Source organism: Alosa pseudoharengus, unplaced genomic scaffold (genome assembly GCF_046254945.1).
Source record: "Alosa pseudoharengus isolate Yale_2024_CS ecotype anadromous, Long Island Sound unplaced genomic scaffold, YU_APseudo_1.1 YU_APseudo_1.1_scf_9, whole genome shotgun sequence".
Lineage (NCBI taxonomy): Eukaryota > Metazoa > Chordata > Actinopteri > Clupeiformes > Clupeidae > Alosa > Alosa pseudoharengus.
Window position 1 is genome coordinate 28,147,097 of NW_027468881.1, and position 27,668 is coordinate 28,174,764.

The 27,668-nt window shown below is 43.6% G+C and overlaps 1 protein-coding gene across 1 annotated transcript in view; it reads right to left on the reverse strand.

Moving 5' to 3' along the window:
- The window catches only part of espn (espin), a 50,862-nt gene extending 23,194 nt beyond the window's left edge, over positions 1-27,668 (reverse strand). The window contains exons 1-7 of the mRNA XM_076275981.1: positions 27,375-27,668; positions 23,085-23,278; positions 14,562-14,748; positions 12,906-13,088; positions 9,736-9,867; positions 7,036-7,267; positions 5,080-5,345 (exon numbers count right to left, since the gene is read on the reverse strand). Coding sequence (XP_076132096.1) covers positions 5,080-5,345; positions 7,036-7,267; positions 9,736-9,867; positions 12,906-13,088; positions 14,562-14,748; positions 23,085-23,278; positions 27,375-27,668 — 1,488 coding nt within the window. The remainder of the gene's footprint in view (positions 1-5,079; positions 5,346-7,035; positions 7,268-9,735; positions 9,868-12,905; positions 13,089-14,561; positions 14,749-23,084; positions 23,279-27,374) is intronic.

The window sequence follows — 27,668 nt, forward strand, 5'->3', positions numbered from 1 at the left end:
CTCAATTCAAATTAAGAGACCGATACTGGTTGAACCACAACACGCCTCCACATAGAAACTTCACAGAAACTCACAGAGTAGACATTCAAACACCAGTTGGTACAAGTCCATAGACGGCATCATAGGGCAAAACTTCATAATACTCTCATTACAAGATCATGTCTGTCCCCTCCTCCACACTGAACAACCCTTTGCACCTCAAAACAGATCCTCTCTCCACAAGTGGCATCTCCATCAGATTCCTACCTTACCCTCTCAGATGATGGGTCCACTGCGATGCCTCCTCCACCGGATCAGCCAAGCAGCCAAGCCTGGAGATGCAGCTCAGCCTTGCTCCTCTCAGCACACCACAGACCAGAGCAGCACAGGACAGCACAGCACAGCACAGGACCGGTGTCACCAGATCCCTCGCGACTCTCAGAATGTGTCACTCTACCTGGCCTCTCCCTTTACCCAGCAGCACCTCATCAATTAAAGAAACACCCTACCGCTCCTCCACCGCCACGGTGACATCACCACTCTCGCGACAACCAACCAGAGCGCAGGGAGCCCACACGGAGGCCCTCTTATGCAAAGCGGAGCCACAGGAAAGAGGCGGGCACTGGCCAAGGCCGTCGGGGATCGGGTGGCAGTGGACTGCAGATTACTTTATACGGCTGAGGGAGGGGGGGTTGGAGTGGGATTGTGGTTACTACTAGTGCCGGTGAGGGTGAGCTAGGGGGGAGATATGCTTGTGAGTACCGTGGGCTAACATTTCATCAGCCTGCGTGGATGATAAAGCCTTGTGGAGATCAGGACGATAGACCTGTGGTGAATGCATGATGTGATGAACTGATAGAGAAGTTATATGGGGGTTTGAATGGCCAAGTAAACTAGCCCAATCATGCTAAATGCACTGTGTGCCCGGGTCATGGGTGCTGTATCGGATACAGTGCAGATCATTGTCCAAAGGGCTTCCTTTCTCCAACACGAGAATGTCAACAACGGGTGTCATCTCAGTATGTTTGTTTTGTGGCCATTTTGTGTATCTGTCCTTTAAAACAGTGATGGGGGAAGTGTAAACACTGATGATGGGGCTAAACTGAGTCAGCGTCAAACTGGAGCCAGAGAGCTCCGTACGTGGTGGCCTGGGTGTGTGGTTACCAAGGCACTAGTGTTTCTATGGCGCCCAGCGAGGTAGATTGTTTTCCCCTTGGTATGGTGGATCACTGTTCAGGTGCTTTCTCCTCTACCCCTCACCCCCTATTCAACACAATTACAGAGGATCTGTGGGTCTCCCTGGGGATAAGCTTGTGCTGTCACTGTTAATGAGGGCCAATCATCCCATCACACACACACACACATGAACATACACCCCCCCCCCCTCACACACACACACACACACACCTGAGACAGAGCTGGTGATATCTCTCTCTCTCTTTCCCTCTCTCTTTTTCTCTTTCTAAGCCAGTGGCAGTCACACAGACAGGAAGTGGGGTTGGGAGTAGATTTTCCAGAGCAATCTTTTGGGTAATTAGTTATAACATGGTACTACCGTAGGCACAGGCTGAGGATTCACATTAGTCCTTGTACTGAGTTATCAAGCCAACCAGTGCACCTCACTGAGAAGTGGACAGAACATTTGGGGGAAATATAGAGGAATAGTGTGAGAGAAAAAAATCAGGCCTGGGGGTACCCTGAAATCCAGCCTGGGTGTACCCTGAAAACACCTCACCCCGACAGAATCTTTTTGAATCACACTCAAAAGAGGATTAGCAACCTATTAGCTGAATGTGAATAAGCGCTTTCAGATATAACCTCCGGAGTATATGTGGAGGTTTGTCAAACGGAGGTCCTACCCTTCGGATGATTCAGATATGATGCTAACCTGCGGACCTTATACTGTCTAAAATCAGAACAAAATTTCTCTACTGAATGAGAGAAACACTATTTTTCTGCCAAATTACCACACGATCACTTGCTAAGCTTGCTAAGAACACATTGAACACGTATTGCATAGGTATCCTTTGGGACGTTATGTCAACTACAACCAGTGGTTGCTGTCCTGCCTGATAAAGTGAACCCTGCGGCCAGAAAACAGCTGAACCTGAATCTCCACTTTATCGACACAATGACATCGCTCCCCACAGAGCAAGCCCTTTCAAAGGCCTGCACCAAGCCGCAGCTTAATTAGTGAAATGAACTATCAGATGTAGCGCTTCTATAATGAGGACCCTCATTAAGCTGTGTGGAGCACAATAACAATATTGTGTGTGCGGAGCCGTGCTCTGGGGCGGTTGTCACTCTCTTGTCCCTCCCACTCTCTCATTAGGGCACTGGAGATCTGGCCCCATCCCCCCTCCTATTCTCAAACTCTCCCCTGACCGCTTTAGCCAGTGCTGCGGCCCTCATCCAAACTGAGGATGGTGCATGCCATTTTACCTCGTTAACACTACCACCACCACCACCACCACCACCACCACCACCACCACCGCCGCCTTCTGCTAGCGTCTGCTGACATTCCTGGCCTCAAATATGCACCCAAACAGAAAAGGGCGATTGAGATGAGCGTGGCTGGCTACTGCGGGCTTCATTAGACAGAAACAAAATGATTCCGAGATCTGTCTGTCAACCTGAGTCGGGTAAATCATTTTAGCACTATTCATAGCTTACAAAGATGTCAAAGCACGCTATGTGTATCTATGTATGTATACAGTTGGTTTTCATGTCTCAGCCTGGCCTGCTTTTCACGCTGAGAGCAAAGGCTTCAGGTAACCTACGCAGGTACTGCAGAGGGCTGGAGGCCTGGTTTTCTTATTGTCAGATCAATTACGTTTAATTAGACTGCCGGCCATGCAGCAAACGTCTCTGAGCTCCTCTGCCCCCATGAGAATTACTTGATACAACTGAGTGCAATTTGAGAGTACTGAACCTTGAGAGAAACAATGTCTATACATACCACATACATCAGAGGTTCAGTTTCATTTCATGGTCTGCAAAACAAATCTATTTGGTTTGTGTTTTCAAACATCATCACTGAAGTCATGAAACGACAACATCATTTGATCTAATATGTAATCAGCTAAACTCTACACATGATCAAAAAAGTTAAAACACCCATCATTATGTTAGAAAGCTATCATCATACTTCAACTCATCCCTCTATCAGCTGATTCTATGTTTTCTGAAGTACAACAGAAACAACAGTCTAAACATCCACCACACAACTTGTAAAACACGACACCTCTCATTTGTGTATGAAATGCTGCTGAACACTATTAGGTTTGGTTCAATTTCATTAATTTATCTAGTACATTAACAACTTGATCACTGCTTTACAGAGCCCAAGACCTGAGACCCCAATCACAAACACTAAAGCTACCAATTCAAATAAGAGCTCAATGCCCTGTTACAGATACCATACCACTAGGGTTGCAAAATTCTGTGAATTTTCAAAGTTGGAAACTTTCCATGGGAATTAATGGGAATATACGGAATTTAACGGGAATAAACGGGAATTAATGGGAATAAACTGGGAATTTTTAATATGGCAAGTTAGTCTATAACAGGGAACTTAAATGTAGTGGACAAAACCGCATCTTGCACAATAATATTAGTTAAAAACTGATTTAATGCAATTTCAGAGAAATTTCTACCCTGCACATAAGGTCAATCCCATGCACACAGCAATCAGCAAAGGCTACTAGACATAAAGGAAACCTATGGTGCGTTCATGTGCATGGGGAAAATAAATTCCCAGTGAAAACGTCATCTCATGTGGGAATAACTGGTGTGAAACTGGGGGAAGTTTGCAAACAGAGTTGCCCAGTTATGGGCTTATCGTCACTTTTGTCCTCATTCAAATGGGTGTACGTAATTTTGCATAAACTGTAATGGGACGATTAATCTGTCTGATTAAGCTTGACAATTTATATATAATTTACATAATCTATACGGTTTGGTTGGGGTGGTATGTTGTGTCATTATATATTTTTTTGTTTTACCATTTTCTGGGATTCTAACTGAACAAACTGATAGTCAGTCAATGTTCCAACCAATTGGATTTGTTGTTGAGTGGTGTGGTGTATCTTGGGCAGTTCAGTGGTTTCAGTATTGCTAACTTAGCATACTAGTAAACCATAGGCAGAAAATGGGATTCCCGCTAGCATAGTAGCTAGCTTTGTATGCTAAGCTAAGCGAAAATACGAACAAACAAATCATATTGCTTATTACGAAACAAAATGTTAATGTCTGTATATGAAACAGTAGGAATTACCAAAAATTCCCAGTTAATTCCCGTAAATTCCCATTAATTCCCATAATTTCCTTTAATTCCATGAAAGTTTCCAATTTGGAATATTTCCAAAATTCCCCATCTTAACTTCCCATGGAAAGTTTCCGGTAAGTTTCCGGAAATTTTCCGCCCCTTTGCAACCCTACCTACCACAGCCCTCAACTGTCCCCATACCACCCTTCGTCAACTGGGTCATTGAGAGGCTGGTTTTGTGCTGCCATACACATAATCAGTGGGTTCACAGGCTTACTCTCATAGCCAGGGGTCAGTGAGTTAATCAGCCTCAGTTGGCCCACCCATGACTATGACCCTGTCAGCTGTCAGCACGGATGAGAGTAAGAGTAGCATCACGGAGGTTAATGGGCTGAGGCTGGTGAAGGAGATGTCAGGAGTGGTTGAGACCTAGAGAGCTACCGGCAAGTTAATGAAGGATTTGGCTGGAAATAGTTCAGTGAGGCAATAAATGAGGTTGCACCAATCATCGAAGTTATGAAACGCCATAAGCACCTTAATCTCGCATTCTTGTGGTAATTTCCGAGAATTCAGTTCACTTGGCCAGATTTTCCATAATATGTTCAAGGGGCATCTTCAATCACGGATTATTATTAGGAAGATGATATTTCCCACCAGCATGTGGGTTGTGACTATCAACTGATTATCGGTCGGCCGTTTGCTTTGGATGAAAGCGTCTGCTAAATATCCGTCAACTTTAACTTTAACTTCACAAATGGCATGGCATTGTTTTGAGCTGATGATAAACATACAGTATGGGTTTGTTGTAATGCCGTTTGAGTTGCACAGCGCACCTGTTTGTTAGAGCTGTCACTGTCCACGTGGCGCAGGTTGCTCTTCACCTTCAGGTACATGTCAGCAGACGGCTCCTCTGGGACATTGGGGGCTGGGAAAGACGGGGGTGGTGGAGGCCGTGAGCTCGGAGGAGGAGGTGGGGGAGGCGGGAAGGCCGGCGGGGGCGGGAGTGGCTCACTCACGCGTCCGCCATCACCCTTCGAGGTATCAGGGTCCAGCATGTCCATGTAGGTTTGCATGTCTGTGATGGCCGACTCGGACGGGCCTGGAGGAGAAAACCAAGGTGCGGTCATGCAAAACGCTACTGTTGTTGAATATGGCTCAGACAAAGGTCCTCAGGTGTTTAATAATTCTTATCAACTGTTCTGTACTTGAACTAAGATAAAAAATTAAACATACTTGTTAATGCCACTTTCACAAATGCATACCTCACCTGTAACTTGCCTTTGATTAAAAAAAAAACCATTTGATATATGACTAATTTGTACCGTATTTTCCGGACTATAAGTCGCACCGGAGTATAAGTCGCACCAGTCAAAAAAGAGTTAGAAGTCATGTAAGAGTCATAAAGAGGAAAAAAACATATAAATATATATATGTTGCACCTGAGTCGCAGGACCAGCCAAACTATGAAAAAAAGTGCGACTTATAGTCTGGAAAATACGGTAATTAAAAATTTAGCAATTTTGCATGCAATTACCATACAAAACTCTATGACCACATTGAAAGTAAAAAAGTAATAGGAAGCCCATACTGACCACTGTAAAGCAACATGCTAAAAGTAAGCCACTGCAGCAGAGCAGTGTAGTGTGAACTATAAGGAGCTTTTTAAGATATATTTGCAATTTGCAGTGTGGTCACATTTGGAGTGGGGCAACTATCAGAAATGGATGTGAAATCGTAAAATATGATCGATTTTAATGACAAAATACAGAGTGGTGGAGGAGATTATCTACTCCCCCTTTGTGCACACATATTTTGTGTTCTTCTCCCTTCCTGCACTTCAGAGTATAACCACTAGAGGTCAGTGCTGCTGCGGTGTCCAGTGGTGACCCACTGGCGCACACCTCTGACAGCATGGCTCACTCTGCGGACTTAGAAAAAGTTACACCAAATCCCTTCCACCCCAGCGAGCAGCAGCTTTCCCACCATTGTTCTGATAATAACACAGGCACATGCGGCATTAGCCCACCAAAGACAGCATGACCCACGACAACATCACACGCATGCTCTTCAAAGCAAACTCAAGACTCCATACAAGACACATGCATGGTCATGGGCCAAAGGAATTTGCATTATGTAATGATTGCATTTTCCAATGGGCAAATTATTAAATATGCAAAGTGTGCAGACACATTGCGGTGATTAGTATCTGACCAAGGACACACAAACTATACTTTGTAGTTCTGTGTGGGTGTTGCTGGATTGTAAAATTGTAAAAATTGTACATAACAGGCTGGCATCAGCTAACATCTTGTGTCTTCACTTGCACTTAAGGTCAATTCTATGAGTTCTTTAGCATGTTTAATCATGTATGTACTGCATGTTGAGTGTCTCTGTGTGGGTGATTGTATTTCATATCAATTGTATGAGTGTATATTGCATGTAGGTAGACAAATGTACATTTTCTGTAAGAGAAACACACAAATCAAATAAGTAAAAATATCTAAATATAACTAGCTGTAGTTTAACTCACTGTATGTTCCAAATAAGTTCCACTAATGCATTCCATTCCCTTATCTATATATATATATATACTGTATATATATATATATATATATATATATATATATATATATACCAAACCAGACTGAACTATGGATTGTCAGAAATGACACGCTCAGTGTTTATATGCTCAATGATTGTCTCTGCATATACCATATTCTCATATACTGCAACATCTGTGTGTTTATCATCTTGCTAAGCCTAGGCCATGCTGTGGGCTGTGGGCTGACCTGCGCCGGGCCGTGAGGGGGGCGAGGAGTTCCTCTTCTCTCCGGTGCTGGATTGGCTGGAGTTGGCCGAGTCGTAGTTGGACAGCGAGCTGGAGGGGGAGCCCAGGTCGAAGTGGGCCGCCGGCGCCGAGGCCGAGATGGTGGCGTTGGGGGAGGACAGGCCAGAGTCTGGATGCTGCTTGTACTCCAGGTCAGTTGAGGGGTCCCTGGACAGCACACGGTGCTCCACACTCTGTGTCAGGGAGAGAGAGCAACACAGGCATTCATGACTAGGTGTGTGTGTGTGTGTGTGTGTGGGGGGGGGGGGGGGGGGGGGGGGGGGCGGTGTATGTTTGCAAGTGTGTTTCTGTGTATTCAACAAATTCATTGTCTGAATTCATACATTAAACAAAGAAAGAGGTACCTCATGAAAAGGTAAACATTTCAATACAGTGTTTAGCATTTTGGCAAACCTTTCCCAGGAAGTAAACCAAGGTACAAAAATAAAGTTCCTAAGACAGTCATGTGCGGTGAGCATCTGCCAGAAACAAGTGCTTTAAGGACAGTCATAGTGTCGACTTAAAAGACATTACTGTGTGACTGCGGGAACAAACGGATCACTGACATTGATCATTGATGTTGGATATGACAACTGGTTTCCCACCACTAACGGATCCACCCCAGCCTGTGTCAGCTGGGATCAGTGGTGGCCTCCTGCCCAGAGTTCATCTCAGCCCTGATTAAGATGAGCACCTCCTTCCTGAGGCCACAGTTATAAATGTCTCCCATCTTTACGGAGATCCGCACCCTCTTTAGGAACTGGGTCCTCACAAGGTTGCTGTTTTGGCCACCTGGCACAAGTGAGCGGGGCATGGGAGGCCATATCTACACTGATGATCCAGCTGGCCCAGATGGCTGCACTCAAGGGCCTAAGCTGGCATGAGTGTAATATATGAGCAAGTAAGCATCATTATATATCTATATTTCAATATGCCATGTAATTCCTCATTTCTGTAAGTCACTTTGAATAAAAGTGTCTGTAAATGAATGAGTTCATGCAAATGTGAAATGTGCTTTGAGTAGCATTCTAAGTGTATAATGTAAAATAACATGCAATATGGCCAGAGTTAAAATCATCAGAATATAAAAATGTGGAAAATGCCAAATATTTCTGCTAATCTGCACTGCATAAACCACAGAATGTTGAAAAAGCACAAAACCAGTCCAGATCACAGCAGATAAGGCACAGAAACTCCACACCTACCCAGTTTCATATCTTACTGGGCTAAATAAATGTCATAGCAGACGCCTGGGGACAACACAGGGAAGGTTTGGCAGGCATTTAAGGGCAACGGGCAAAAGCATTATTGTTAGCATTATTACTGACTGACACATGCATCCTTTTTAACAAGGAGAAGGTTTACAAGGAACATTATCTCTGTGTAAGGCCAAGTTTGTCACTATCCACTAGCACACTTTCAGCAACATGTGTGCTCTTACTTCAAAATACCCAAGTCACATGCGGCTCCACGGGACACCCAACTTCCTCACACACACACACACACACACACACACACACACACACACACACACACACACACACACACACACACACACACACACACAAACTAGGGCTGCTATTAGCTATTATTTCCATACTGCATTAATCTGTCGATAATGTTCTCGATTACTTGCAAGATACTTACAATTATTTGCTTTATCGATAAAATGTCAATTGTGACAATTGTGAAACAATTGTCTGAAGAGTAAATAAAGCTTTTAGAAGCTGCAACCAGAGAAAATAATGGACACATACCAATTACCAAAATACACACACACACAGAGAGAAAGAGACACACACACATACAGCGCACACACACACACACACACACACGCACACCAGCTTCTATCTGCCAAAGACAAAACAGCCACCCTCCTCCTAACGAGGCACCTGTCCCAGCCATTTCCCTTGGCTCTGCACACGGATGATCATGTTTACAGCCAGGTTCCTCTGGCCTTGGCTCCCAGGCAGAAGGGGAAATAACAGAGCGTCTCATCCCTCCAGAGGAGAGACACTGCCCCCAGGCCGGACGCCACACACAGGGGAGCTGGAGATGTGGGCCTCACCTGCTCACAATCAGAGCAGAATGCGAACAAAGGATTCTGGGATGTTGAGACATCCGTGGGGCCTTGTGGGAAAGGCAAAGGCACGCAAGACAACGCTGTGACTGCATGTGCTGCTTCACATACAGAACCTCACTGCTGAAAACGAGAGTGTGTGACTCTTCCCTTGTCATGAATCTATATGTGAGCAACATAGTGTTTGCACCAATGAAAATAGCAGTCCTGTTAAGACAGTTACAAGATCAGGGTGCTCTGTTGCCCGGAACAGTAGCTATGCAGGACAGGTGATAGAAACATAAGGCCTAACCCAAAGCTTTCATACTCAAAATATGGTGGTCAAGTTTTTCTTTCACTTGTTCTGAAATTCTGAAACTAAAGCACAATTTATTTTTTAAAAGTTTATTTATATTTCCTTCCAGGGTGTTGGATTCATCCCTCAAACTCATGCTGTCCTAAACTGTATGGGCCTCACTCTATTCTATGGGAATAACCGTGTGGTAGAAACAGCCCAGCACTCACCATGTCATAACCGTGTGATAGAAACAGCCCAGCACTCACCATGTCATAACCGTGTGATTGAAACAACCCAGCACTCACCATGTTCTCCACGGTGCGCAGGTACTTGGCACACTGGGGATGTCCGTTGTATTCGGCCAGGTCTGCAGCAGTGAAGCCGTCCTGGTCACGCACGCCGAGGTCCACTCCATTCACCACCAATATCTGACAGCACTGAGGGGACAGGGTAATAGGTCAAATGGCACTTCATTTCAGCAGCGTAAAAAAATAAGAAAACAAGGTACAATAAATAATTTGTGCCCAAAGCCAGTCAGACTGTATCGGAACGTCACATATTACCAACCGTCATGAATGTCCAACCTCTTACGTGTATGTGTCACTTAATATCCATTTCTATACAAACCAAGACGGCGGATTCCTAAAGAAACGCAAGCACCCACACCATAAGTTTATCTAAATTAGCTATGTACCAAAAATTGCATTTTACCGTGACTCGAAGAGCTGTAAATAGTGTTGTAAGGCTGCGTGTACAAATCCGCTTGGAGCTCCAGTGGAATTTTGAATTGCGACGAGAATTCTCGGGCTAACCTTTGATGTGCCGTGAGAAAGGTTGGGAATAAGCACCCACCAGCCCAGCACTAAACTTCGAGCGTGGTAAACAAAATCGGATATTTCAGGCAGTAAAAGCCCCGGTAAGAACCAAACTAGATTTTGTGCAAATCTATTACACCTATTGCTACTGAAAAATGTAAGGTTCATTTAGCAAATGTTATTTTAAAGTATTAAAAAACAATCTTTGTTTTAGAATTTTCGAACAAAATGGTTGGCACGTTAACGATATAATGATGAAAAATATCTTAGGCACTTTAATCTTACCTCAACCCTGGCACTTGAACTGCATGGCAGGTCTTAAAATTCCTTTTTAATAATCTTAGCTATTTTTAACCTAATGTCAGATTCTGTATTATCATTTTTCTTTCTTTCCCCTGCATGTTATGTGTGTTTACTGTTGAGTCTGTGGTGTCTATGTCTTTAAATATTATGCTGTGACATGCAATAACAACATGAATTTATCCTTGTGGGATAATTAAGTTCACCTTGACCTTAACAAGAAAGTTTAACAGAGTTCAACAGTCAGTATCTAAGTATCTAATAATGAGCTTATTACTAGACTCATGTAATTCTGTACTATCTAATGACCAAACCTATGATAAGATAGCTTCAGAAGAGATAGAGAGGAGAGGAATAAGGCGAACTTCCAGAGAGGAAGGCAAAAACAACAGCACAACATCTAACTGAAAACGCTGAATCTGATGGAGGCCCAATACAACAGCCTTATCAATATCAAGTTACACATGGGACCAAACATCATAAAACTAATTGCTGAGCACAGATAGGAAATCACATTCCTCAGTCACATTCACACTTGTATGCTCGAGGTAATGCAGAATGAACCAGTACAACTGATCATCAGGTGAGTAAACCAACTACCACCAAAGAAGGTAGAATGTTCATATAAAAAAGTCAATGAACACAATGAGCACAACCACACATTTCCCAGATAAATTGTGGTTACCGATACATGGTTTAGAAAACACTGCACAGGATATAGACTAAAACATTTGTATTTTACCACTTCAGCACTTTTGTTCTGTTATCTTGATAATAAACTGACACTGTGTGGGAATCCTAGATAAGTCCATAGAGCCATAGTTCCCATAAGTGTGGGAGAACCTCTCCCAGCCATATGCTATCAGAACCAGTCTAGTGTGGGAGAACCTCTACCAGCCATATGCTATCAGAACCAGTCTAGTGTGGGAGAACCTCTCCCAGCCATATGCTATCAGAACCAGTCTAGTGTAGGAGAACCTCTCCCAGCCATATGCTATCAGAACCAGTCTAGTGTGGGAGAACCTCTCCCAGCCATATGCTATCAGAACCAGTCTTGTGAGACAGAGATGAGAGGCTGGGAAGACCACTTCCACAGCAGCTGCTGAATACAAAAGCTTGGCGGAGAGAGACAATAGCAATAGTCCCTCCAGAGAGCAGCCCCCATACAGGGGTACGGTTGGGTAGGGTTGCATGTACTAGCCATTGTCTGCTGTGCTTTTCTCCCCCATTCATAAAACCTGCCTTTCTGCTGCATGTCTGCTGTTTAGGAACCACACACAATGAATAACCTGCAACAGGTGCTAACATGCACATGAAACTAGTCGATCCCACACAAAGAGCTAACAAAAGCCATGTGAAGAATGACATAATGTATATGAAATATTTTGTAAAAGAAATGACTTACTTTGTCTGAGATCATTTGGAAGTGATATTTTCAACATAACTGCTCCACTGAGCAGCAGAATAGCTACAGCTTTTAAGGCCACTTGAGGTCTGAGAGACTTATGTTCTGCAATACCTGGTTTACTTTGGGGGAACAGCCCTACTGGGTCACTGTGTAATAATCCTATTACCAAAATTAAATATTCTCGATTTCTTCCCATTATATAACCACACACACACACACACACACACAACACACACACACACACACAACACACACACAGAGCTAGCGACAAATAGCGGATTCCTCAGATGCAGCCCACAGATCTCCTGTTCTTGGCAGAATAAGGTCACAGCAACATAGCCATTTACCTTGGTAACAAAACACTCACAAATGAACAAGACACTCGCCACCTCATTACAGTAACATCCTGCTCTACATGTGGCCCTCAGAGAGAGTGTTCCCCTTGGCCTTGCCACCTCATTCACTACACAAACGTCTGTGTCATAGCTTTTGGAATGGTGGTCAAATTCCACAGCGTACTGTTTTGCTGAAGACCTTTCTCAAAGAACTTTTGACATTACAATCCACTCCAGCTTAGTGTTCCCCTCGTGGAACCAAGGACAGAAAAGTTGACCATGGAAATTGAAAATCTATGCCTTCCTGGCTCTTAAATTCCAATTAAATTCTTGAATTTCACTTGCATTTCAATTGAGGTAGCAAACAGGAAGCAGAATTGCAATTTGAATTGTGCACAACCCTGATGCCTTCATCATTCAACATCTTTCAAAACACCCATAATTCACGCACATCCTTGCATATACGACCCACTCTGAATAAAAACGCCTTGTAATAATCAAAGGCTAAATTAGTCCGACTCAATCCCCACCCCAGTGGTAGGACTGGATTGAGCAAAGCCTTACATAACAGCTCAAAAAGCCCTATTGCACTGTAAGCAGTGCCGGCGTCCACCCACCTCCAGCTCGCCATTCTCGGCTGCGTCATGGAGGGGCGTGCCGCTCCAGCTGTCCATAACGATCTCGCCGCCGTGCAGCAGCAACCAGCTGAGCACCTTGGCGTGGCCGCGGCTCGCCGCGAAGTGCATGGCAGTGGCACCGTCGTTATCCCTGTCGGCCAGGCTGATCTCTGTGAAGCTCATCTGTGGAAACACATATAAACACAAACGCACATACACACAGTTCACATATGTACACACACATATATATATATATATATATATATATATATATATATATATATATATATATATATGAGATGTTTAGTTACAAATAGCCAGTGGGAAGTCACACATAGCTTGTGATTTAGGTAATGATATTAAACAATTGAGCAGTCATGGATTCAGATCAGAGGTGGGCAATTCTCCCTTCATAAAGTTAAAGTCCTACGATGTATTGGTCATACCTGTGAACTAACAGAGGTGCTTCTTTATTTAGCTGAGCTTAACGAGTGAAGATGCTGCATTAAAGACAACTCAGACGTCAGAGGTCGGACTTCAGTTCGGACATTGAAGTTGGGGTAATAGAGCAACTTGCCCCAAGTTTAGAAGGTTGGGGCAGCCGTGGCCTACTGGTTAGCGCTTCGGACTTGTAACCGGAGGGTTGCCGGTTCGAACCCTGACCAGTAGGCACGGCTGAGCCTTGAGCAAGGCACCTAACCCCTCACTGCTCCCTGTTGTTGCAGGCAGCTCACTGCGCCGGGATTAGTGTGTGCTTCAACTCGATGTGTGCTGAGTGTGTTTCACTAATTCACGGATTGGGATAAATGCAAAGACCAAATTTCCCTCACGGGATCAAAAGAGTATACTTATACTTAAGTAAAGATGCCTTCAAGTGGTGTTAACATGTACTTTTTCCCAGTAGGAATCTTTTTTTTAAGTATATTTTTGGGGCATTCTGCCTTTTATTGATACAGGACAATGAAGAAAGTGGGAGAGAGAGATGGCGTGGAATTGGGAAGTGACCCAGGTGGGACTCGAACATGGGTCCCTGTGGCCACCTGGATCCAAGGTGGTATGGACGCTGTAGTGAATTGCGCCATAGTGCCCACCACCGGGTTTGTCTGGAATGATATTGATAGATTTCAACTAGGAAATATCTAACTTCGGAATTTTCTGGAATGTAGCAAGAGTTCTGCTACCAATTGGTTTAGTGAATGGTTGGAACAAATATCAGGTAGGACCTTTACTTTCCTACTCTGACACCGGAGTTTTTCACTTGTGATCAATACCCTTCCTCACCTGAAGTGACAGTTTATAATCCTCCAAAGGGACATGTTTTAGCTAGCAGTTTAAAGCTGATGTAAGTGATACTAGCCTTTCTTAGAAACTACTCTCAGACTTTACCGGCCTCCTTTCTCTCTCTTAGTATGAGAACTAATTGGCTTCCCTAGCCAGACAGCGTTGGCATTTTAGTTGCTGATAACAGGGTCCATTTTGCCCCAGCTAATCTTTTTCCAAAATAGTTATCAGGCCCTTAAACCACCAACTAATTATTCTGTAAAGATATTGCGTACAGAGTATTACAAAAGAAAGGGCCACTTCAGCAACGCATTCCTCTAGTGCTGGACGAAAGTATCCCGAGGTGAAAGCTGAATCCTCCCTCTGCTCCCTTACCAGCCAAACAATGACAGTGTTGTGTCCCATCTGGGCGGCGGCATGCAGAGGAGTCATCCCGTCATTGGCTCGGATGCTGGGGTCCGCCCCACAATCCTTCACCAGGTACTGGACCACCTCCAGATGACCCTCCTGGCAAGCCAGGTAAAGGGGTGTGGCACCGTTCTTGGTTTGACAATTGACAACGCTGCAAGGTAAACAAGGAGAGAAGGAGAGAGAGAGAGAGAGGGAGAGAGAGAGAGAGTGCTCTGTGAGAAGGCGACAAAAGGCAGCTAATCCTCTATTTATGTTTCAAACTGAGGCGTCTGTGGGGTGTCTGGGCCTTCCTGCCGTGACCTTCGGTCAGTGGAAATTGCGATGGGACTAGTAGGTCTGAATGGGGAAAGGCTTTCTATTTTTGGAAATCTGATCAAGTCGACCCAAAGAACCTCATGATGCCTGTGCACCTTGAGGCTTAAAACACAAAGCAAAGGTCTGACAGCTTTCACACTGCTTACGCAGAAATAAGCCCCCTCTATATAGAGTACTAAAGTCCACTGTCTGGGCCGGCAGGTCTTAACAGGCCTGTGTTAAAAATGCAACTTAATTTCAAAAGCAAGGCAGTGGTCCAAAAGGCATAAATTCAAATTTGATTTTGAGTTAACCATGCCAAATGTGTAGATTTGAGTTAACCATGCCAAATGTGTAGATTTTGAGTTACCCATGCCAAATGTGTAGATTTTGAGTTAACCATGCCACATGTGTAGATTTCTGCATATCACACACCTTCTCAGCTGTGTGAACTAAACACCTGTAATTTCATGTGTACAAATTGTCCGATTGCAATGTGATTGCCCAAGACTCAAGTGTAAATGATAATAAGTAAGTCCTGACAGGGCGAAAAGGACCCCAATGCGGAGGGGTCTTGCTTCGCCCTGCAGGGACTTATTTTCCCAATAATTACCGGCGTTCTATACATTATCCCGCTTATTATATGGTTACTTGCCAAAATGAAAAAATAAACTCTACATGATATGTCTCTTGACATTCATTTGTTACCCTTTTATCATAGTTTTTGCTGAGAAACAAATAGTTTGCAACACACACTGAACTGGAATCAAACTTTATTTAGAACACAGCTGATCAACAGTCTGCATTCACTTTTGAATGAAGTTCCATTGCAAGAAGTGACCGGACTACTTGCGGAGTGATATGAAAGATGTGTATCAGAAGCACAAAACCCATTTTCCTTGACAGCGGTCTGTTATACATAGCAACGGTTTGTTATACAAAATGATCAGACCTCCGAACGTTGGGAAGGCCCATTCAAGTGAATGGAGCATTCAATAGCATTATGAATAGCTGTGTAATAATCATCAATAATGATGATCAATAATGATGATCAATATGATGATGATCAATATTGATAATAATCATCAATAATGATTGGTTACAACTCATTGGTTACAACTCATATCTGGTTACAAAACTATCTCCGTATTACTGTGTTGGAATGGACAGCTCATCAGCTGTGATGACTGGACAGTTGTAGGCTTTCAGGACACTGTTTTCTCTTGCTGCATTGCTGCATTGTTGCTGCATTGTGAAAGCTCAGCTTTCCGTCCCTTGAAGCCATATTTCAAAATCATCTTTGTTCCCAAGCATCAAGCCAATGAATAGCACTCAAAAGACTACAGAGTATCCATCTTGATCCGATTGGATTATCCATAGAACTCATTCTCCACCTACAGTTAGTGTTCTATTAAATTCTTACTTCTTTCTTGAAACAGAAGGAACTACACCATTTAGCAATCAGTTAGCATTCAAGAACAGCATAAATACTTTGAGGTGTTGGGACAGAAGGAAATCTGGACAGATGATAGGCCTTGTGGGTGTCCTGTGAGCCGGCATGAGAGAGAGAGCTAGTGGCAGGCCCCTGTGGCGCAGGGCAGCGGCCAGGCCAGGGAGGCTAATACCTCTGCCCCAGATCCTAGCCCAGCGTCACCACGGGAGGTCAGGGAGTGAGCAGCAACCTCCCCCCCACACACACCCCCCTTCCTCACTCCAAATCCCATAAGGCGCAGCTTTATTTGGACAATGACTGACAAGTTAGCGGGGAGTCGCTTAAGAGGATTACCGCTCCAGTGGTTCCAATCACACTCAGCACTAACAAGTGGATACGACGACAAAGGCATAGGGAGGCATGTGTGTGTGTGTGTGTGTGTGTGTGTGTGTGTGTGTGTGTGTGTGTGTGTGTGTGTGTGTGGAGTCATCAACTGTCACCTAGCCTACTACAACTTACACTACCCCACTGTATCTACTTCCTTTTACATTCCCTGCCAGCTCCTTCCTGGTTTTCCTTACCTCATTGGGTTAAAAGGAGTTCAAAGAGTTAAAGTGCAATGTAAACATCATTAATTATGTTGAGAGCCTCGCTACGTGGGCTACTACAAGACCATTCCTCAATGAAACATAAAACCCAACTGATGCAAAATACATAGTACACAGTGATGTGCTGGATATATTGATGATAAGTGATGATGTCGCTCTATAGATATGGCATAAGTTTTGGATAAAAGCAAAAGGATGAATATTTTAGACAGGAAGGACCCTTAATGAGTGGCACCGCCATCAGGATGTGAGCAGACACATGAATCATTCATGAGCGAAACCCAACAAGCTGGCCACTCACCTGCGACACAGGAGCACAGGGAGCCAACGTACAAACACACACACACACACACACACACACACACACACACACACACACACACACACACACACACACACATAGACATATGAATACACACACATATGCATGTGTGCACACACACACACACACACACACATACATACAAGCAAAGAGATATGAGTACACACGCACACGCACACACACACACGCCATCTAATCATTCATTCTACTTTATTAACAAAAAATTCTAGCAAACTTCAAAAAAATAAAAGTATGCAAATATTTTTTTCCTCTCCAAACATGACCTAATTGAATCAGTAAATAAATAAATGAATGGGTAAAATGAATTCGCACATCATGTGCTGCTCCTCAGCTGTGTTCTCACTAACCCGGGTAGCTGTTAGCTTAATTATTAGTAATGTAATAGATGTGGTCTAGCAAATAGCTTCGCGGTCCGATAGAGGCTCATTGAGCTCTCAACGGCCCTTCCTGTGTAAATTATTCAGGGCCTGGACAAAACATCACCCTCCACGGCGACGGCCGAGTCACATAGAGGTGAGGACAGAATGGTGAGGGAGCCTTTCCGAACCCCCCGACCCCACTACAACACACACACACACACACACACACACACACACACACACACACACACACACACACACACACACACACACACACACACACACACACACACACACACAAACTAGGTCCTTAGAAAGAAACTTGGCTTGAAGATGCTTGGAAAGGCTTGGCTCAGGTCTCCCTAAGCGCTGTGACTACTCAGCCGGGCAAGAGAGTGAGAGATAGAGAGAGAGAGAGAGAGAGAGAGAGAGAGAGAGAGAGAGAGAGAGAGAGAGAGAGAGAGAAGGGCTTTTGCTTATCTCTCCTTACTTGCTGTCTCTGCTGTGGCGGTGTGTTGTTGTGGTCCCAGAGCCCGGCCATATGTCACTCCCTTCCCCCAACCCTCCCCCTACACCTGAGCCCTGAGGAAGCCTTCTGCTGGGACACAAACACCAAAGCAGCTAGGCGCTATATGCGCTAGTGTCTTATCTTATGAAGGGAAACTACCAGATACCAGAAAGAAAAGCCTATTTCAAACTAGTTCTCCCTCTCCCTCTCAGTCTCTTCACCTCACTGTGTAACAAATCATTTCAACTAACTAACTAACCACTATTAACAGCAGCTATGATATACACCTGTGTATGCTCTATATTGATTCATCTTCTGTTAATAACTAGCTGTCCAACAGTGGTATGCAGTGGAAATAACTCCACCCTCTTTTTTCATTGACCCATATTGCTAAAAGTTCAATTGGAAAGGTCAAACGTGAGTCCCTTTGGCAGCTGAACCGAAAGAAAGGTAGAGACAGAGAGGGTGAGAGAGAGAGGAAGAGGCTCTGCTGCCTGCTGAGACACCTGTGCCTGCTTCACCTGGCACAAGCTCCCAGGAACACACCTGTCCCGGCCTCCCACCTGAGCCTCCATGCTGCTTCTCAGCACAGAGGGAGAGAGAGAGATGTCTGTTAGTGTGTGTGTGTGTGTGTGTGTGTGTGTGTGTGTGTGTGTGTGTGTGTGTGTGTTTATAATCACGCATATTGTTGTATGATTGCATGTTATTTTATGTTCTGATGTTTTCTAGACATACATGTATATTGTATTCTTTGGCAGCATTGTCTTTATGAATGGTCATGCCAATAAAGCTTTTTTACGTAATCAAATTGAACTGAAATTGAGAGAGGGAGAGAGAGAGAGAGTGAGAGAGCAGTGGTAGTGAGGTGTGGAAGCCTGAATGGCTGAATGGCTAACATGCCGGGAATTCTAGCCTTTAGCAGCCTACCTCCCCTCTCCCCTAAACATGGTTATCAGACCGAGGAGAAAAAGCTCTTAATCTGCACTAATTGATTGCATAACATTTTTTTCTCTCTTGCGTTCTTTCTTTTTTTTCTTTCTTTCTTTCTCTCTCTCTCTCTCACTGTCACTGGGGCTTTGACAACTACTAAATGCATGCTTGATTCATTCTTTGTCTTTGTGCACAGCTATTATCTGCAAGAGTCCATGCTGTGTCTACATTGGTCAACATGTCTACAGTGTGTACGTGTGTGTGTGTGTGTGTGTGTGTGTGTGTGTGTGTGTGTGTGTGTGTGTGTGTGTGTGTCTGTGTGTGAGCGCGCGCGCGCGTGTGTGTGTGTGTGTGCATATGTGCTCATGACTACATTTCATTTATCAGTCTGTGTGTGCCTACATGTGTGTGTGTGTGTGTGTGTGTGTGTGTGTGTGTGTGTGTGTGTGTGTGTGTGTGTGAACAATACCCTCATACAATTAAGCCACATAAATTGTCTCCCTAATGTGTGTAAATCAATCTACATCTGTCACATCCAATCCAAGCCTTCCTGTTAGGACACTGATACTATGCTGAAAAGCTCAGCTGGGGGTCTGGCAAGGATGTGGAATATTATAAAAGCCTCTGGCATGGCCGCCTGTTGAAAGAGCTTGGCCTCAAAATTACAACTGGGCAAATCACTTTAACACACAAAGTGTAAAAAAAAAAAACGTGTTTCGTTGGAATGTAATGTATAAAGACTTTATATACAATTATAGCTATCCTTTTAACCCAAAAAAATCACCTAATTTCAGACAATAAATTAAAATGCTAGTCTAAAGCATTTAAATATTTGTTTTAGATTAAGCTTTTGGTTATTACTGACAGTTTAAGGTAAGATTAGACATTCAAAAAGGCTCACAGGGGTGATAGGCATTTGACCTTTTTTATAACACTTATTAAATCACAGACCATTGAATGTCTACTGACAGATCCACATCACACTTGTCACAGAGATCCATTTGAATGTGCAGCAGCTAATAGCCACACACACTCAGACACATCTATCTGCCAACACATGAAACCATAACTCTGCTTAGGAGATGGTGGCCTCGCTGGAACTATCTTATCTCTTTCCTGCAAAGAGTGCCGCATCTAAACAAACCCAACACCCGACTACTAGAAAGCAACCGCCGCTATTCAGATGGGTTCCTTTCTCCTATTGGATTGTCATTAGTTAGATGTTTGGGGTAGCTACGGCAACCAGGGTACACAAAGCTGGTGGCTGAATGGGGTTGTGCTATCAGGCATGGCCAGCACTCTCTTCCTGATTAAAGTTTCAGAGGATACATACAAATACTCAAACACACACACACATACGACACACACACACACACACACACACACACACACACACACACACACACACACACACACACACACACACACACACACACACACACACACACGAGTTGTCACAAGTTGGTCCACAGCCTAAGCCTAAAGCATGAGGCTTCAGGAGCAACAGCAACAGAATGGCCAGTGGACTGAAGCCGGCTTTTTCTCTGGTGCTGGCTTTGCTCCAGCTGAGCAAATCATTTTGACATCATCTTACTACAGAAGCTGCTGACATAACAGTTAAACATTAACGCTCCACGATAGCTTTATGGCATCTGGAGCGGATCTTCAGTGCAAATTGAAGTGCAAAGGCTATCCCATTAAATTGCCTGAAAACCACATTGGGTGATATGGCCACCTCTCCGACCTCTTTATAACTTTATGGCCGTCGACTGCTGATGCTGACAGTGACCTTTGGGGTTTAAATGTGGAACACCGGATATGGCTATCCGACCATTGCAGTGAAGTACCAGTTCAGTACAATGATGAAAGGTCATCCACATCCAGAGAGAGACAATACACAGGCATCCTCCTGAGACTATGAGACTCCCATACCAATCTAATGTAAACATCGTCCCATACCAATCTAATGTAAACATCGTCCTTTGTGACTAAATTACTACGCTGACAGCAGCACCAGTGGGAGCCTCTGACACATTGCTGGAGATTACAGCTTTGTATGAGATGACCATGTTTATGTGACAGTAATAACAGTGCTGTGTGTGTGTCAGTGTGTTTGTTATCAGCTAGCTCTTTGCAACAGGTCTCTCTGGTGTTCTGCTGATTAGCTGGGCTTTCATATCAAAGTTACAATAATTCTTAATAATTCCACAAGTAATTCTACTGTGTCTTTACCCAACACACTAGTTAAGGAACGACAACACAAGCTAAGCAATTGAAATGAGAAATTAACTAAATGATTAGCTATTGTATATAGCCTTGCAGATAAAATATATTGCAAGCTCTACATTCAGGGTTTGGCTTAATCAGCTAAAAAGGCTGAATATTAAGACTCAATATTTGACACTGTTGGCACAGCTACCATGCTATTTATCAAGACAAGCAGCCCACACTATGCACTTCATAGTTGCTACCCACTGCTTTTATGTGAAGAATGTAAAGAATCAGAAGACTAAACGTGTCAGCCAAACAGAACAATTTCATATTGTGTATGTACAGATGATAATGGAGAGTCTAACTTGAAGAGACAGTATGTCGTTTTAATGTTATAAGGAAGGCTTTTTGTAAGTTTCATTCATTTTGACAGTACAACGGTCATGTGAAGTCAAGATAAACATAACACGTTATTGAAAGATAAACATTGATACAAAGATTAAGATTTCTGGATACAATTACTATAAAGTGTAGTAGCCTAGTTATTGTAAAGTCACATTAACGATGGATCAATAAACATGAGCCCTTGAGTCAATAATGTTCATTGTGTTGCATTGCAAATGGAAGTAGCTATCTATTTACTGAAGTGTTGCGCCCTCAGTAACTGTGGTGTCACTTGCACGAGACCACTTTCAGAGGAGCGCTGTGCGTCGCTCACACTAGCTCTACCACCCATGGTGCAGGGTAGCGTTGTGTTTCTCCCCAGGGATCTTGTGACCACATAAAAGGGTCACAGTGCAGGGGTGGCTAAGGCTTAAGGCACAGGAGCTGCTCCCCATGTTGCCAACTACACAAGTGTCAAGTGCCCTGGCACAACTCACTCTCCAAGGTAATCCTTACTTGGCACGTCTCCAGGAAGATAGGAGCATCTTAGAGGAAACATTCAAATGCACCACTCTTTAAATGCTCATGGCAACGCCCGCACCTCAGATTACTGCACTCTCTGATCACCAGAGAGTTGCAATATATGCTTTGCCTTGTCAAAATAAATATTTAGGTCAAAACTGTGATTTTGGAGACCAATTCTCTATAACTATATCAAGCTTCTGTTCATTTTGGGATAAAGAAGCATGATTTTGACACTAAACTTGTTTTGAATGAATGAATGAATAAATGCATTTTAGTTCTGTGTGTACAGTATGTGTAATATTCTTTGAACCACTTCTACTCCTTGAAAACACACATAAAACAAGAATAAATCTTCAAGGGGGAAAGATGCATCATTCCATTTCTCTTGCACTAACATAAGGATATGCAAGATACCCTTTCTCTGACTCCACTTGAAAAACAGCGACTGACTTAAGAGATTAAAAGACAGGCCAAAGCGTCCAGGAAAAAAGGGATGGTAGCGGCATCGGAAATGGATCCGTCTAATGAGAAGGTTAAACAGATGAAGATAAGCTCCCTGCCTGCGGTCAGCACTCTGCTGAAAGTTCTCCCACCTGCTGCTACCAGGCTGGTCCTGTGGCATGAGAACAGTAGGATCTATGTACACTTTTTGGGATGGAAAGGTCAATGCAATTAAACTACACCCGACACCCTTGTAACCACTTGCTAACCACCTGTAAACACAAGTTAACCACTTTCACCCACTAACAAGACAACAGCTGCCAACACAGCAGTAGATTTTGACAAACTTCAACCATTATCCAAAGACACTGCTGATGCGCAAGCATCACACAATGCACATAATAAACATGACAGTGGCAAAGTGTCAGTGAGGAGATAAAGGGCATCCTTACTTTGGGCTGTGGCCCAGTAGCAGTCGAAGGGAGGGGAGGTCACCCTTGGCAGCAGCGTAGTGCACAGGAAATGCGCCGGACTCTGTGCACAGGTTGGGGTCACCCTCACCACTCCTCAGCAGCCAGTCTGTGATCTCGTGGTGGCTGAAGCGGGAGGCGAGGTGGAGAACCGTGGCTCCTGAGCAGTCTTTGTCCTGAAGAGAAGACGAGCACATTGAGATTAGTGGCACAGCACAGGTTGAGGAATCTGTCTGGTATATTAGTGATGACCAGAGGAGTGGAGCTAGGAGTAAAGATATCATCTACACACCTGACACATTTTCATCATATCTGTGAGATTTCATTGGCTGTTGAGCTCAATGTCACCAGCCTTTCCCTAGAATCACAAACTCTATGTTAAATTGCTTATTCCTTTAATGTGTTATAAACTGAATGATGCTTTAATGGAATACTAATTGTGTTTTATCTTTAGTCTGGGATTTGCTTTATTGCGCCTAGCATGTAAATCACTTAAGATTTAAAAAAATTAAATAAATGAATATACAAATAGAAGTACTACAATTATATTGCTTGTTGGAGGGGCTTATGAGAACAACATAACTATTGTGATATAGAAAAATTGCCCAATGACAGTTTTGCTACTATGCAATTCCATAACCACATCTACAACAGAATAATGTCTATCCGGTAAGCTATGCAGTCCTCCAAATACTGTACATCTTCCTGGTCCAAAGATTGGAAGAGAGCCTCTGATACTATAATCGACTGCTTCAGCACAGGAAATACAAATCATGCTATTCCAGCCTACTACTAGCTCCTCATTAATATACTAGTTACAGCACCAACAACAAATCCTTATCTCTGTTGCATTATTTATGATCCCACAGAAGCCTACTCAAAATGTCATGCCGATAGTCCTAAGAAATCAAACGCAGAGTGGGTACAAAGCCTGTAAGCTGCCATGTGCACTGTCCATTCAGCCTCTCCACTCGGATGCTGAAGATAATTGACCATAATGGACACAGGGAAAGGAAAGAGAGCGGTCTCATTACATGGCAGGCTCTGCTTTTTCCATTTTATTTCAGAGCATAAAGTCACGGAGGCGACATAGCTGAACTGACTGGCTGACAAGCATCACAGAGTTCCAATTTCTCACCGAGGTCTCACATGGCTCTGGTTGCTCACCACCAACCACACACTAGCAGAGAAGGCCGCTGCATGAATAATGCACTAAAAACTAATATCGCATACTGAGCAACATTTCTTTATTTGGGGATTTATTTCATTCAATAACATATGCTAGAGCTTCATTTAAAATTCTAAAAGACATCAGTCAAGGAAAAACCTTCTCCAACTTCTGAGCATGCTTTTGAAATGACATAATCTTCTGATGATCATTATTTATTTTGACTTAATGGAGAATCCATTTACCTGGAATGTGTGGCAAAATACCTGCCATAATGTAGCAATTACTATAATGTAATGTGAGTGAATCATTAATGGGGAGGCTAGAATGATCACAAAAATCACTCATGCATCTCTCGGCCTTTCTCCTTCTCCAGACCACTGAATGACTAAGAGATCACTTTCTCCTGCTTCTAGAATCTTCTCTCTCAGCGTCTCGGGAACAAAGCAAAACAGATCCTATGATCCGTATCACAATTAATTTGCCTATTTGTTCATTTGTTGATTTTACAAGAGGAAGAGGAAGCTGAATGCTTTAAATATCTCTATGTGTAATTAACATTCAGGAGTGAAGGTCATTTGGACTGGTAATGGACAACACTGAGTCATATGTCCAAGACTTTTGCACAGTAGGCTATACAGTATATGGCAGTATACAATATATAGTATAGTATAGTATAGTATAGTATAGTATAGTATAGTATAGTATAGTATAAGTATGAAAAACATATCTTACCTCTATCTAAGCCTAAACCTACATTTGTCAGGTTATGTGAGAGGGATACCTACATATTTGCAGGATATATATTTTACATTGACACAAATTATGAAGAACATTTACATTGATTCTGTATATTTACTTAAAAAGTCATAATTTCACAATGTCAGTTTCACTCAATGACATTCCTCTAGTTTTAGAGGATAAAGAATTACCATTAGAGATGGCTGAATATGACTGATCTGAATCCCAACAATGCTGATTTGTTTATCGATTGAAGCCAACACAATGATGCCATTTTGCAAACTATTCTTAAATGTTGACCTTTTGGCAAACGAAGTGCATGACATTGCGTTTCCCATGCGGTCAGCTGAGTGGCCTATATAGCTGCATCATTCTTCATATGCTCTAATCGTCTTTCCTTGGAAGCTATATCTGGGAGCTTGCATCATGCAAAGCCTCAGCGTAGCACTGGCACTCACACTCACACTCACACGCTGAGAGAAACCCACGCGCTGCTGCGCCAGGTAGCCACACCTGAGCACTGCTGGACCCCCCACCCCCCCCACCCCCACCCCCAATGGGCAACACCACCTCCATGGCACTACAGCACGCACAAAAACACCTGAGTGAAAAGCTACAGGTGCACAGTGGGCTCCAACCCAACCGGACACAATGCGCACATTTCACTATATGTTTGTGTTGGGAATCAGCCTGCGCAGTGAGTGGGTCATATTTCATGTGGATTAATGGATTAAGCCTCGGAGTAGCCCACTACAGAACACTAAACAGGGGAATTCATGGGAAAGCTAGGGTTCCCATGGCACGACGACGTGCCATTGACTCAAGCAGACATAATCCAAAGGTACGGCAAATCCTGGGAGTACCAAACCCCCGATCTGACTAGGAGTACGCTATGGGGGAGCAGAAGAGGAAACAAATTGGCTAATGGCCTTGCCCTCCATCTCAAACAAAGCTCAGGCAAAGACACAAACGATTTCACGCCACATCACAGGAACTGCTGTTTGAAGTAGGCTCTAGACAACATAAACAAGGCTACAACAACACTGCTTCACATTAATCTACTTACAGGCTCCATGAGAACTGAGTGTTGTACCAGTATACCACAGTACACCCAGTATCTGAGCGCAAAACAGATCAGCTGGTTTAACCCTGCCTGACCCAGGCCAGCGTTTTAGGGGCAGTTTTGTCTGAATGGAGACTACAGCAAGCATTTTTAGAGGGTTCTCTCTAACACCCCTTTCCTCATTGAAGTACTGTGGTATGTGGTATTGTAACAACACAAGATTGTGTCAAGACTAGGCAGCATGAGGTCACACTCAACGCCTTTCCTGATAAGAAAGGCTCTTATCTACACCAGTAAATACAATGGTGGTGCACACATTACTGATATATCTTTACAATTCTGGGAAGCTATAGGGAAAGATTTTCAATTAGGTAATTGCCCATGCTGTTTGCAGGGATATTACTCTTGTGGTGGAATAAAGATGTTCAAGAAAGAAGTCAGTGTGTCTAATCCTGTCTACATTATAATCCATTGATTATGAACAACCACTCCCTCAGTCCTGTTTGTCACACTCCATGGTGGACACTGACAGCACTGTCATATCCAATGACTAACCACAGGTTTCATGCCATGTATGACTGCATCTAGACTACTTCATACATAGTTCTATACTGACTCCATTCTTTGTTTATTGTTTGTACTAGTCTGCAGAGAGTCTGGGAAACCAGTGCCTACAAATGATATAAGATGCTGTCAGGAATCCCATTCACATTATGGTTGTTCCTTTTGTTGTGGTTTGTAGCATAATACAAATTAGATATATGGACAGATGCCTGTTTGATGGCAACATCATCAGTCCTTTGGAGACAGAGGAACAATGAGCTAGACTGTCCCCACAGACATGTTGCTCAGACACTTACTCATACATCGAGATATGATATGTAAGGCAACCTTAAACTATAAAAAGAATATTCCAGATGAATACCTATCCAGAGATTACAGTACCGTGACCAGGTTTCTCCTCCCTAAGCAGATGGGCTTAGGAGTGACTCTACAACATAACGATTAGGCCATGAAAGCAGTTTACCGACATAGGCTAAGTACAGAGGATACATTTACTGCCGTAATTTCCCTGGATAACCATACTCTGTGTATGATATTGTGACCTCACTATGTGAGGTCAAGTCAAGCCAAGTCAACTTTATTTCTATAGCACATTTAAGTTGAACCAAAGTGCTTAAGTGCAAAGTGACTCCATACCCTCTGTATACATTGATTTAATATGCTGAGCACTACAGAAGGTACTCGCACACAAAATACAATCAAAAGTGAGCAAAGTTCATTTGTTGACAACACTTACCGTGGCGCGACAGCCTCCTTGGGTAAGTAGCCATTGCAAGCAGGCTAGGTTGCCCGTTGCAGCAGCGTCGTGTGCGGGACTAGCGCCATTATTTGCTAAACTGTTCCCAGGCAGGCCCGCTTCTTCCACCAGGTAACGTAGGCATGTCAGCCTCCCCGCCCGGGCTGCGTGGTGGACCGGGGACGCTCCGAGCAAGTCTTTCACGTCGCTATTGAGAACTTTTTCAGCCAGTTGCACTTTTAGAGTTTGTACATCTCCCTGCCTGGCGGCAAGAAGTGTCCGCTCAACCACCAT